The 15,157-nt window shown below is 39.1% G+C and overlaps 1 protein-coding gene across 1 annotated transcript in view; it reads right to left on the bottom strand.

The window, feature by feature from the left end:
• The window catches only part of LOC149019233 (protein ROOT INITIATION DEFECTIVE 3-like), a 32,040-nt gene that overhangs the window by 3,202 nt on the left and 13,681 nt on the right, over window positions 1-15,157 (bottom strand). The window contains exon 8 of the mRNA XM_089153274.1: window positions 13,943-14,193. Within this exon, the coding sequence (XP_089009400.1) occupies window positions 13,943-14,193 (251 nt within the window). The remainder of the gene's footprint in view (window positions 1-13,942; window positions 14,194-15,157) is intronic.

The raw sequence follows: 15,157 nt of genomic DNA, 5'->3' as shown, positions 1-15,157 counted from the left end.
TAAGAATCAAGGTGAAGTAGCATCATCAAATGTCCTCCTCAAGGCAGTCTATGGTAAAGGGTACTAGTAGGATCAACCAGATGTGATCCTGATGGCTCACACAGTGATGACGCAAGGATCCATTTTGTGAATCTCATCATCAGTCAACATTAGCACATGCAATGATGCATGTTATGGCACAACTTCCATTGAAATGGGCATGTCACTAAAGAAAACAAACCATACGAATCTCAGTACAGCTGCTACGTAAAGCGCCAAACGTGGTTCTTTTACAATCAGTCGTTCAAAAGACTCAGATTCGGCTATATAGACAACATGGAAATGTGATGGTTCCATGTTCGACCAATAAGGTCTCATCTTAGTCCTTACTAAGGTGTTGATTTGTTTCTAGGCTCCCTAAAGCCTTGAAAACCCATAGGATCATCTTGCTCACTATTCACAAGGACCAAGGTGAATCACTCACGTGAGTGGGTAGATTTATGTCTGGTGACAACTTTTCAAAATAAACTAACTCATCATAAACATTTGTCTCAAATGCACATAAAAAGTGATTTCATCATGTCAAAAAGAAGATGTCTTACAAAAGAAAAGAAAGAAACATCATCCACGTCTAAGACCCAAACTCCTAACATGTGACAGAACACATCCCTCCAGTATAAGCCTTGTTAGTGGGTTGGCTACCATGTTGGATTTGGAGACGTGCATCAAAGAAACTTCACCCTTTACAATCATATCCTGAACAAAGTTGTAACAGATCTTATATGTTTGGCTTTTCCATGGAACTTAGCATACTTGGAAAATGCCTACACTAACATACTAATAGTGTATAGCAACACCACATCATCTGCATGCAAAAATAGGTTGAGACTTCTCAAGAGTCTGCTAAGCCAGACTACCTACTGAATAATTGTTGAGCATACAACATTCTTAGCTTCCATCGTGGACAAAGCAATGCAAGTCCGCTTCTTGCTGCTTCAAATCACAGCTCCACTTCCAAGGACAAAAACATAATTTGAGGTAGATTTTTGTTTATCCTGGTCGCTGCCCCACTCAGCATCGTATAACTTGTCAACCTTAGATTTTTGTTTATCCTGGTCGCTGCCCCACTATAAGGGGGTCCAAATCATCTGCTGCCGAAAACTCATCGGTCATCTATCAGCCAAATCTCTACACATCCCCACGTGTCCATACATTTCTCCATCGTTGGATGTTGAGATTTTAATATGTGAATTCAAACCCTCAAAAGCTGTCCTGGTTTGTTGTGAATAGATGGGGTTACACAGACCAGACCTTGAACGAAACAGCTTCATCGCTCAACCCTCAAATCAGTCTCTCCTTTATTTCCTTTCCCTACTCTTCACTGTCATCTCAATTATCGTCATCGTCATCGATTCTATCCAATTTAGCTAGGGCTGCAGAAGACCTAGATCCTCTCAATTGTAAGTCTAACACAAGATTTCATCTGCAATTCAACGCTAAAAGCGAAGAGCCCTTCCTAGTATCACACATAATCAAATGAAGTGAAGGACACTGGGAAGAAGAAAACAATGAGGAAGATCTAGAGCCATCGACGATAGAAATGCTTTCCAAATATCTACTACTTCAGATTTTCTTTCTGAATCTATTAAAAGTGGCTCATCAGCAGTAGCAAGTTCTTTCTCTATCTTCAATTCAAATGCTTTATAAGATCACGACGGTTTCATTGAGGTGTAAGAAATACAATTGTGCTACTTAAATCTTCTGCATCTTTTTTGCCTTCCGTGTAGTTTAAAGCTTAGGCACAGATATGATGGTGACTGTGATGCCAACCATAATGGTGGTGAAGGGTAAGGAAATGGTGAAAGTGGAGAAATGTGAAACAGAAAGAGACAGTGAATATTTGTTTTGTTTAGCATCTGGATAGATCGGTCTAGGTGAATAGTAAACTTCAACTGGGTCACAACAAACCAAGACTGGTTTTGAGGGTTTGAATTCAAATATTAGAACTCAACATCCAATGGTGGAGTAAATATACGAACACGTGGCATGCGTAGAAATTCGGCTGATAGATGGCCGATGAATTTTCGGCTGCATATTATTTGGACCCCACTAAAGGTGAGCATGAGATCTGTAGTCCTACAAAAGTAACTAAAAATCCTTTTCATTACCTGCCAATGGATAGGTCATGGGTTATTCTAGTAACAATTAATCATCCCAACTGCATAGCATATATCTGGACGCGTGCACATCGTTGCGTACATTAGACTACCTACTGCAAAAGCATTGGGCACTCTAACATTTGCTTTTTCTTTTTTTCTTTTTTTGCTTCTTCACTCTTAAGGCATTAATTTAGGCTTAATCTGCACATTTTGTCCATTAATGTGTCAATAGGCTTGAAGTTTTGCATGCAAAATCATTCTAGGATTTTCTCCACATAAGTTTGTTCAGACAGAAACAAAGAAAATTCTTTGAACGACTTCTCACTATCTTGATGCCTAACACAAAGCTGACTTTGACCATGTTCTTCATCTAAAATGTGGAAGACAGCCACTCTTTAGCGGCGACAATCATGCCAATGTCATTCCCATCTAAGAAGAATATCATCAACATAGAAAAAAGAATTAAGAATGCTTTCTTAGACTATTTCATATATGAACAATGGTCTTCTTCAATCACCTCAAAGCCAATCTAAGTCACGATGTGGGGAATCCAAAATACTATTGCCTAGACGCTTGCTTGAGGCCATATATAAAAGGTTTAAGGCAACAAACTTAGCGGTCATGTCCCTTGGCCTCAAAACCAACTCATGTCCCTTGGTTGATCCATATAGATCTCTTTGTCCAGCTCTCCACTGACAAATCAGTTTCAACGTCCATTTGAAAGAGTTCTACATCTAACGCCACAATGCACAATATAAGATGAATGGATGATGTCCTCAGCAAAAGGGGGAATGTCTCGTCATAGTCCACACCCTCTCTTTGGGTGTAGCCTTTCGTCATAAGTTGTGCCTTATATTTGTCAATTGATCCATCGGCTTTGCGCTTATCCTTAAGAACCCATTTGTTCCGAATGGTATTGTAATTAAGTGGAGGATCAACTAACTCCAAAACTTGATTCTTTTCCACAAAGATCAACTCATCTTCTATAGCAGCCAAGCATTTATCCTTAGCACGTGATGATAGTGCTTCCTTTAAGGACGTGGGTTTCTTGTCATCAGCTAGGCATACAAAAGAGCATCCCCTTCAATCTCAAATCAACAAGGAATGTGTCCTCTTATGCTTTTACGCATATTGATCACAATTGTTTATGAGTTTGTCCCCACTAGGTTCATAGTTTACAGATGTGCTCCCACTTGAAGCATCATCACCACTATCATCTCTGGCGATTATAGAATGAGTTATATCCCCATCCTCGCCAAGAGGCTTTGGATACTTAAATCATCCTACATCTCATAGAGATCAAGATCTCTATATACATCAGATAAACTAGGGCACTCTACTTCTAGAAAATTGACATCAAGTGACTCAGTCAGTCATACCTCCACTGGGGTGTTCACCATACATAAAATATATCATATATCCTATACAACTATCAGAATACCTCACAAAGATGTATTTCTTAGCTCTAGATCCAAACTTCCCGTACTTACTGGAAGTTGTGTAAACATACCCCATACAACCCCATGTTTGTAAATGTCCTAAAGCAATCTTTCCACCTTTCCATAGCTCATAGGGAGTGGACGGTACTGACTGACATGTACCCTATTTAGGATATAGGCTGCAATCCCAAGTGCATCCCCCTAAAAACTTATTAGGATGTTGGATTGCAACATCATGGATCTAAACATTTCTATAGATTTTTATTCCTTCTCTCTGCTACACCAATTGTTGCGGAGTGCTAGGAATGGGAAATTATCTTACAATTCCTTTTTCTACACACAATCTTTATATTGTTACAATAAATATTCAGGTCTATGGTTAGTTCGTGGAATCCTCAAATTCCAACTTAATTGATTCTCAACCTCTATCATAGAGCATTTGAAGCAATCTAATGCTCCATATCATAAATAATCATCTATAGAAGCGAGAAAATAAGAAGCTCCATGTCTAGCCTTGACATTTATGGGTCCACAGATGTGAGAAAGTACTAGCTCGAATGGTTGAGTTGATCGTAGTGCCTTTTCAGAAAGCTTTCGATGAGCCTTTCCAGCCAGACAAGGCCATATACAAGTAGATCTACTTTGGCGAGTGGGCCTAAAAGCCTACTCTAGCTAACCAGTGCCGATCCCACCCTACATGGCCTAACCTAGCACACCAAGTGACAAAATCCATATCATTGTTAACAACTAAAGAAGAACAACTAGAGATAACTGCAATCAATTCTAATTAGAAAATTCATTATTAAGAGTGCAGTGCGCCATATGGCTTTATCAAACAGCCATAACGTGCAGCCTGTTCGTAAGCTAAGTCAAACTGCTCCAATGTCTAGAACATCAATGTTAGCGTCGTTTCTCATGTAGATGCTACGAATCCAAGCGACACTTCGTGATAATCTAGAAAATTGTCTCTTTCTCATAGAACATTCCTGGTTGCTCCTACATCAACAATCCAATCTGACAACGTTAGGGAACCATAACATTTGTACTCACGAAGGTACAAGGAAGAGATAAAGATGGAACCTTCTTTGACTCAGTTCAATCACAAGCAAAGTGCCTTCTTTTGGTAGTGATAACACGTGATTTTGGACATATCTTTCTTACCTCCATGCTTTCCAAGTTTATGTTTCACAATTCCTCCCTTAGGTGCCAAGTTCTTAGTACCATCATGATTCCCTCTTTTTCGTCCTTTATGTTTAGGTCATTTGCATGTACGTGTACTTGCATGAGCAACAAGAGTAGCGGTGCGAGTCATCTCAAAACACTCCACTTCCATCTTAAGGTGTTGAGCCAGATAGGCATACATCTCGATGCTCTCAAAGTGGGCAAGGACTAGTTTCATCGGTGCCCAGGAATTAAGCAAGGTCATAATCAAGGCTTGAATTTGCTGCTCATCAGATAGGTCATGTCCCCGCATCTTTCAGTTTGCAAATCCTTTCCTTAACAATTTTGATGTGCTCGCTCATTGTATGCCTTGGGTTCATACGATAAATCTTAAACTTAAGGATCATACCTCGTAGTCTAGTCATGGATGTACCACCAAAAACACGCTTGAGCTCGTCCCACATGGACTTAGCTGTAACAAAAGTCTCATATTCCCCTTATAGGTCATCTTGTATGGAATAAGCATAAAATACCACATGCTTCGGTGTTTCGTCACCTAAGCTTCATACAGACCCTTATCTTTATGAGACTGGGAACTCTCTTTTCATTACGGGGCATGGTTGGTCCAGACATTTCTTTGGTGAGATGCTTTAGGAAACCTTAGTCATTAAGGTAGTTTTGGACTCCCTGGGGCCACTTTTCAACTAAATGGGATACAGATGTAAATAAGATTTTGTTTTTTACATTTAAAAGATTTTTATTTATAAAAGGTTTATTATTTTCTAAATTTGCAAAACAGATCCCTAAATCTACCCAATCCCAAACCCTCATTTCTTAGGTACAGTCCTTCTTGCCTACAAAATCTTGCTTGTCTTTGATGTCAATGTCATCTGCAACAACCCATTTAAGAACAATTTTGATTTGGGTTGTGAGCGGGGGTTTAAGGCGCCTTTGCAAGGGAACTAGAACGCGAACTCCGCTACAAAGGAAGTGGGGTTTTAACCGAGTTTGACGGCTCTCTCTCCTTCTCCTTCAATTTCATTCTTGGCCTTCTTTCTACCCGAGATATAGGCACTAATGCTGCTTTCCATGCTCGAGTTCTTGCCTCTTCGTCTACGAAGATCAGATTGAAGATCACGAACATGCTCCTTCATTTGTGACAAGAGATCTCTAGTGGTGCCACACAGATCCAGCAATCATACAAATCCATCTAACACTTCGCCCACCCATTTCTCCTGTTGATTCTGGATGAGGGATTGATGGGTTTGGGACAAACGAAGGAGATCGGCTACATATGTGTATAATATTGTAAGCCCAGGAAGACCAGCACTGATTGTGTCCGCCTTGTGTGCTGATATTTCTAATGCCTTGGAAAATTTGAGCTTTCTCAGCTCTTCATTGACTCCCAGGGTGCAAGAATGCCATCCAAAGGGCAAGCTAATAGAACGAACATGACGACTTTCCATTTCACTTTCTATTTTTTCTAGCTGCATGTTTGCACCTTGATGTACTCTTGAACCCATCATCTGAATATATATAGAACCAAAGATGGGGAAGACAAGAAGAATCTGGAACTCTAAATCTTATGTAATGAGCAACTGATTTTGGAGATGGGCTCTTCCATTGCAGTCGGGTATGGTGTCGGAGGCAATCAAACTCTGTTGCCATACAAAAGGAGAAAGAGAAAGTCGGGAAGATGGAGGGTTTGATTTTGTAAATTAGTAAATTATTAAACCCTTATATTATAAAAATAAAAATAAAAATTATTTACAAATAAACCCCACTACTTGATTTTACACCGTTCGATTTCATTTTGATTACGTGGCAAAATCCCAACCTTTGGCTGCTGCCAGCTGCAGCAGCTGCAAATATAAATCCCACTCGCATCACAATCTTGTACTGACTCAATATGTCATTTAAAGTACCAAAATTTGGTTTCCTTTGGTGGGACCCATATGCAACTATATGTATAGCATGATTGGATGCCCATTCCTCTAGTAAATATATATTGTTAGAATAATTAAATTAATTATTCTAGACACATAATTAGTGGGTTTAACATCAAACGATGGGAGATGATTGATGGTATAGTATGGATCAAGGATGATTAAATACGATAAAGTTACATCAATAGTAATGAAATGTAATAGTCGTGTCTTTCCGCTTTAGATAGTACTATGGCCTTTAAGAATATGATCGCTAACCTACTCATGGGTGAGAAGCTTCTTGGTCATGAAAATTATATGAAGTGGCCAAGGGAAACCCAATACTACCTTAATGACCACGATTGCCTAGAGCATCTCACCACAGAAATGTCTAGACTAGCCATGCCCCCCAAAGAAAAGAAACGGCCAAGTCTCATAAAGATAAGGATTTGTATGAAGCATAAGTCAAGAACACCGAAGCACATGGTTTTTTATGCTTAGTGCCATACAAGAAGACCTACAAGGGGAATATAAGACTTTTGTTACAGCTAAGTCCATATGAGACAAGGTTAAGTGTGCTTTTGGGGGTACATGCACGACTAGACAACAAGGTATGATCCTTAAGTTTGAGATTTATCGTATGAACCCCAGGCATAGAATGCAGAAGCACATCAAAACTGTTAAGGAAATTACTTGCAAATTGAAAGATGCAAGACATAACCCATTTGAGGAGCAACAGATTCAAGGCCTTGATTAGGACCCTGCCTAATTCCTAGGCACCAATGAAACTAGTCCTTACCCACCTTGATAGCATCAAAACATATGTCTAACTCACTTAAAACCTTGAGATGGAAGCAAAGCGCCTTGAAGCGACTTGCACCATTGCTCTTGTTGCTTATACAAGCACACATAAGGGCAAATGGCCTATACATAAAGGACAAAAAAGAGGGAACTTGGCACCTAAAGGAGGAATTTGGGAAATAAAAACGTGGAAAGCATGGGCGTAAAAAGTTATGTCCAAAATCACATGCTATCATTGCCTGAAGAAGGCACACTTCACTCATGATTGAACTAAGTCAAAGAAGGTATCATCTTTATCTCTTCCTTGTACATTCCTGAGTACACATGTTATGGTTGCCCTAATGCAGTCAGATTGGATTGTTGATATAGGATCAACCAGGAATGTTATGCGGGAAAGAGGCAGTCTCCTAGATTATCATAAAGTGTTGCTAGGAATTCATAATATCTACATAGGAAACGACGCCAGCATTGATGTTTTAGGCATTAAAGCAATCCAACTTAGCTCACGAGCAAGCCACACGTTGATTCTCTATGATGTACTTTATGCTTCGAACATGTTATATAATTTAGTTTCACTTTCAACACTTTCAAGTTTTGGATATTCTTTAAGTCTTTCCAATAGTACCTTAGGTTTGCTATTTGATGGAGCCATATGGGGCACTACACTATTAATAATGAATATTCTAAATTAGATTTGAATCCTGTTATCTCTAGTTCTTCTCAAGGTACAACCTTTCGCCGAATTTCGGCCATTTCGGTAAACACCGAACCAAAACAAGGGGCAATATGCGAGATTGCAAAATATCGCCAAAATTTCTATCACCGAATCAACTGATATATCGGCAAAATCTCGATTTTTTCGATATTTTGGTGATTTCTCGCGATTTTTAGGCAATTTCTTTCGCGATTCTACAGCAGAATCTTCAAGGTCAATGGACAATCTTACCAGTTCTGTTCTAATGATTCAAGACTCAAAAGGCAATGTGCCAAATTTGGTTAGGGAGGAGAATCTACATAGAATAATTTCTGGAAATAATTCAAATTAGGCAAACATTTTGTAGCAAAATCTTCAAGATTAATGAGAAATCTTATCAATTATACCATAGTGATTCAGGCCTCAAAAGGTAACATATTAAATGTGACTAGGAAGGAGTATTTATATGGAAGAATTTATAAGAAATAATTCAAATTTACTAATATTGTCATCAAATTAGGGTAGATACCAAATTTAAGGCCAAAATGACCAAAAATACCCCCGAAATGGGGGTCGAAATCAGCCGATAGTTGGGCAAAATCTTGCTGAAATATCAGCGAGATTTCGCCATTTCGGCCGAAATGTCGCACCTTGGTTCTTCTTCTTTACTTGTTAACAACAATGATATGGATTTTGTAACTCAGTATGCTAGGTTAGGCCTTGGGCCATGTTGGGTGGGACTAGATGTCAACGTTAGCTAAAGTATACCTCTTAGGCTCACTTGCTAAAGCATGCCTCCCCATATGTGAGCGTTGTATGGCTGAAAAGGCTCATCGGAAGCCTTCCGAAAAGGCACCCATATCAGCTCAACCATTAGAGCTATAAACATTAGGACAACTATGGACCCATGAATGTCAAGGCTAGACATGAAGCTTCCTATTTTCTCACTTTTACAGATTATTAACAATATGGCTATGTTTATTTGATTGTTCACCATCATGAAACATTAGATTGTTTCAAACTCTTTGTGACAGAGGTTAGGAATCAATTAAGTAGGAATCCAAAGATTCAATGAAACAACTACAGATGCAAATATTTATCTGAACAATTTAAAGGATTCAATTTAATAATTTAAACTCTTTTCAACATGGTTAAATCCATGATGACGCAGACCAACCTCCCAATCAGCTTTTGGGGGATGCATTAGAGACTGCAGTCTATATCTTGAATAAGGTACCATCACAATCAGTACCATTGACTCCTTATGAGCTATAGAAAGGTGCAAAGCATGCTCTAGAACATTTACGACAATGTAGTCTTTCTCAATTGGTTATTAAGCAACTGGGTGTAAAAGAATCAGCTTAGGCACTTCAAATAGTGACTAAACCAAGATTCATATGGCATTATTTTTTTGGTGACATGCCATTTCAATGGGAGTTACGCCATAGCATGCATCTTTGTTGCATGTGCTGATGTCAACCGATAATGAAAGTATCAGAATGGATCCTTGCTTTGTCATTGTGTGAGCCATCAGAATCACATTTGGTTGATCTTACCTATACCCTTCGCCTTAGACTATGCCATGAAGAGGACACCTAACTATGCTACTTTAGTTTGTTCCTTAGGATCAAGGATGATGCGGTCTCGCAGGGCAAGATTGGGAAAGCAACTAGCAATAATCTAAATGGCATAAGGGTTTTGGGAGAACTTTTCATTCTATACCTTACAATATTGTGACCCATTGCCTGGGTGACTTGTTAATCAAACAAAGTAATGAGTACATCATATGAAATTAGTTCACATTGCTCATTATGAGGAATTGGGAGTGTGGAACTAGATATAGTTGGATTATTTAGGGTATAATAAGATAATTCCAACTGATGTGCTATGTTGGTTCGATGTAATGGTGTCAATTGCGTACCGAAACCGTTAAACTGTACCAAACTGCGTTGTCTAAAACCCCACCGTACCGTACCGTTCAAAATTCGGTACAGTACGTACCGAAACCGAATTTCTTCGGTACGGTTCCGTTTTAGGTACTCATACCGTCGGTATGTACCGAAACCGTACCGAATTGGTACCGTACCAAATTAAGGGATATAAATTGTAATTTTCCAATTAAAACACTTTACCTTTACCCTATCCCTAATTCCCTATTTCAGTTTTTCGTTTCACCATTCACTCCTCTTCTTAGATTTACTTGTTTTGTCTTTATTAATTAGATTTACTTGCTTTATCTCTGTTAATTTCAAATTCTATTGACTGGTTGATCACAATTTCATCAAGATCTTAATGAACTAATAACAACAGTGGCATAAGTTCAATCATACCAAAATTGTACCGCACTAGATACCGTGTTTAAACCGTTTTTCCGTACCGATTTAATACCGAAACCGTACCGTACCGTTTAAATTCGGTACGGTACGGTTCTGATTTTCGGTATTCAAAGTTGGTACCATACCGAATTACCGAAACCGTACCGATTGACACCCTTAGATGGAGACTTGAATAGCAATCTTGCCCTGAACGCATCTCTATAGGCCGCACATTTCATTTCCGCATTGAAAGAATTTGAGTTGATGAGAGCATTTAATTTGGAAACACCACCACCATGTGGCAAGCAGGAGATGTTAATTGGAGTGGGTGTAGGACCCACTACACTTTGCGCCCAAGGTGGCGGCAACGCAGTTGGGTATTCATAGATAACTACCCCTCTATTTGGTTGAGTCCAATTAGGACTCTCACATTACTTTCCCTCATTTGGTTGAGTCTAAGTGGGACTCTAATCAACCCACTAAGGCTGACGGAAAGAATATAATAAATAGAGAGAAGGAATACAAAAGGTAACCGTGAAATTTCGAATTCCCTCCTTACTCTCTCTATGACTTTTCTCTATGAGAGAAGTCGATCTTGAACCTCCATCAGTGGTTTGTCAATTTGGAACGTGGAAAGTAATGTGGATTGAAGGAATGCTAGAAGGAAGATAAAGCGAATGGGAACGTAAAGAGGTGCCGTGTCTAGATCCATTGCATAAAAGATCACCGAGGTATATGATTTTGAACCCATCTTTGTTTAAATTGTTTAACAAAGGCCATAAATAAACCTCTCTATCCTAGTTAGTAAAAGGCAGAATATGTTTAATGAATAAAATTGAGACTTGAAGGAGCAAAACTTAGGTGTCGTGGGTTCCTTAGAGGGAACTTGCGGCTGCTATTGTGTGTGAATTCTACAGATTTTGTAATGCCATTGAATCCCCTTGCCTTCTTCAAGTATAAGACACCCCACCCCTAGCCTTGCCCCTTCCCTTTTTCTCCTTTCACCCAGAGCCTTCCCCATCCCCAAACCCTAAAACCTGCAACTACAGCCTCCTTCCCCCCATCTTACATCACCCTTCCCCCTTTCCCTACCCTGTGGCAGCACCCTTACCCCTCCCCCATCCCTATTCCTCCATCCCCTCTCTCCCCCAGCTTTAGATCATCATTCCCTAGCCCCTCTCTTCTCTTTTTCTTCATCTTCTTCTTCCTTCTTACTTGCGGCAACTTAGGATTCCCAGAAAATTAAAACCAAAATTTACCTAACCCCTTAACCAATACCCACCCTCTTAGGAATTAGACTCCCCTCCCCCTACCCTACCTTTGATCCTCAATTCAGCCCTTCCTTCCCCCTAAACCCTAGTAAAACCTATTCTTCATCTTCTTCATTAGAAAACCCCAAAACTTCAAAAACCTAATCTTCTCAACCTCTCGTCCAAACCATAAATCCTTTTAGGTTCATCCTTCTTAAACCTCCTTAGAGACTCGACCAATCCCAACCATAGTTCATTCTCTAAAACCCCTAGAACTTAAGAAACCCTGGTTTTGGAATTAAACCTGGAAACTAAACTTCAGAACTCTCTCTTCATTCCCCTATCCTAATCCAGCCTGGCCTAACTGTTTCCTCCCTTCCCTCAACCCTGATACACCCTAAGCCTCTAGAAACCTAACCGCAGGGTGTACAAAGCCCTAAGCAGATGTTGTAAACCTTTGAAGACCTAAATACAAGATGATTAAACCCTAGTTTACTGTGGCTTCACTTGATTAAGATCCTGACGGTGAACCTTAGATTTAGAGCTTGTATCCATCAACTAAACCCTAGATACCGGGTTCACATGTCATAATATTATTTCTTGGCTTTAACGTTTATCCTATATTTTCCTACCACAGGGATGAGGTTCCATTCCCCCCCCCCTTTTCAGTGTCCTATCCAAAATGGTAATAAACAGATACAAGATGACTGTAAACACTAAAAACTGTAAACCAGAATTGGTTTTAAAGTAAAAAAAATAAATGGCGTTAAACAGCAACTACACCCCCCCCCCGTGGGCCCAAAGAGAGAGAAAGGGAGAGAGTAAACAAATTAGCATTCTTCTGGTAACGAATGAGTAGAATAACCAGCATTGTCAAGTCCATTCTAAAGATGCTTACTACATCAGAACCCAAGCATGGAGCTAATATGGACACCCACTGAAATGTTTAAACCGCCAGACCAGCCCTTGCTGAAACTAGGGGAATCTTAGAAACTGCATGGTACTTTTTGAAACCCAGGGGTTTCAATTACTCCTAATCTGAAATGATGAACAATTCCAAATTTATCCCTCATTAAGTTTACCTCCTCTCCAATCACGTTGCCATTACCTAATGGAAACTTACGAATGGGCCAGCTATGGTGGGCCTTCACAGAGGGAGAATTAGAAGAACAGGACGAAAAAGCTGAAAGGAAATTGCATAATAGAAAGGGGAACATGCTCACATTCACAGACCAGCCACACAGACTCTAACAAAGATAACGCGATCCGTTCTCTTGAATATCCATCTAACGATGATGTGAGACAAACACTCCAACTAAGACTCCAAATTAAATAACGAATCTATACGGAACCAAATATCCTACAAATCTGATTGCTAAAAAAACAAAGACATAATTTCCCTACCCCTCGAACCACAATGCTCCCTACACTTTGCACCTGCCTGTCATCTGGAACCATGCACAGAATCTGAGGTGGACATGAGGTTGAGGCAATGAACAGCACAGGTGGAGGGTTAGGGAGGTGGAGTAAGATGGAGTTGAGAGGGATAAACTTGGGATTTTACATAATTTAGAATAGGACTAACTAACAACAAACCTCAAATGCCCATTTTCATGGATTGACACCCAAAGATGACCTCATTAAGACGCCAGCCACCTAAAGTGTAATTTACAACCCCTCCCCCCACCTCCACCACCCCAAACTGGAAGGAGGAAAAAAAGAAGAAAAAAAAGAAACACGACAACAACAAAAGAATTTAAATATAGAAGTTTCTCTTTTAGAGCTTTATTTGTAAGTCTCCTTTGGTGACCCAGGTGGAAACCAAAAGTGGGTTCTAGTCAATCTCTTGCAGCCAAAAGCTATATTTTATTTTCAAAATATATTCTCGCTCTTAGTTTAAATTTTACATATCACCGTCATCTTCAACCTTCCATTGAACCACCTCAACCTCAAACCATAGCTAGGTGACTCTTCATCTTCCCTAGATTACAACCCTTGTATCCTCTCTGAATTTAATCTGGCCATCCCTCAAAACTGATCTTGAAAGCATCCCCTCTCAGATTCTATGTCAATCATGCTCTTTTAAAGGCAAATATAGAAAGCAAACAAGTCTATGCACAGAACAAATGGAAGACAAAGATAAAAATAATAAAAAAAAGAATGGCTTTTTAAATAATCAATTTGATAAATAGTATTAAAGACATAAGGAAAACTAAAACCTGAAGCTCATTGATCTGATTCTCCATCACATGAGAGCTATGGAATGGAGCGTCTAGAGGTTTTCCACACAAAGGCCGAGGTGAAATTACAGCCATTGGATCATTATTTTCATCTGATGAATTTGCATATTTTTCCAATGGTGGAGGTAATAATGATGCAGTCCTTTTAGGTACAGAAGCTTGAGTACTGCCTACTTCCTGATCAATTTCAGTGAAGAGTTTTTGAACTACTAAAACATTGTTGACAGGACCTGAGAAATAAATTTTAAAAAAAAAAAAAGGAATCATTATCCAAGCAAAAGATATACCTTGTGAAATTCTAAACCTTGAACTAAATAATCAGTTATCTACTTGGAGAACTATTACAAAATCCAAGTACAAACTGCCTGAAACAGATCTACTACAACCAAGTAAATAAAATTATTTCAGTTGCTACATACATTTTTAGTAATAATAACATATTATGAATTTAATAATGGAAAACCAGAAATGATCTTAGCAACATTCTTCAGGCCTATCTGAACATACATTATTGGAAACCAAAAAAAATTGCCAGTTCACTACATTTCAAGCAATGGCAGTAGTTTAAAAAGGACAAAAATATTAAACATCCATCATCCTATCAAAAGGAGGTGATCACGTAGCAAAGAGGCCACCTACAAGTATAAGAAAATTACAAAGGGAGGTATAACTACAATATCTAGAAGCCAATAACCTCATTACTCCTTCTATTTATAATAACAGTTTTCAAAGAAATGATGCTATTTGTTATCAACCAAAATTGTAAGTCATGTTCCTTTATGTTGAAGAAGGTCAAGTTTATATTTGTAGTGTTTGGTTCTATAGATTTTGGGCCTTGATTTCGTTAGATATGCCTTGAATTCTTGGACCCAGTTTCGAAGATTAACATGCTCCAACATACTTTAGTGGTGACCCGTCTTCTCGGATCTGTGATGGCAGCGAAGGGCTTGGAGCACTATTTATATGCTTATGTTTAATTGCAAAGGAGCAGTGAGATTTTTTTTTTTTTTTTTTTTTTAATAGGGTTTTGGGCATAGTTGTCACGGCGATGAGGCGATGCGAGGCGGTTTAGGCTAGTTGAGGCAATGAGTCGATGAGGCGCCCTCCGAGGCGCTTTTGAGGCGGTTGGGGCGTTTTAAGTGAAATTTTTAGTGTAAATCTCATTCACTCCAATTCATTATAAATCTATCATAT

The sequence above is a fragment of the Hakea prostrata genome, chromosome 4, assembly GCF_041222555.1.
Source record: "Hakea prostrata isolate BN-2017 chromosome 4, UWA_Hpros_2, whole genome shotgun sequence".
Lineage (NCBI taxonomy): Eukaryota > Viridiplantae > Streptophyta > Magnoliopsida > Proteales > Proteaceae > Hakea > Hakea prostrata.
Note: the sequence above shows the minus strand (reverse complement) of the source record. Positions and strands in the feature narration are given on the sequence as shown.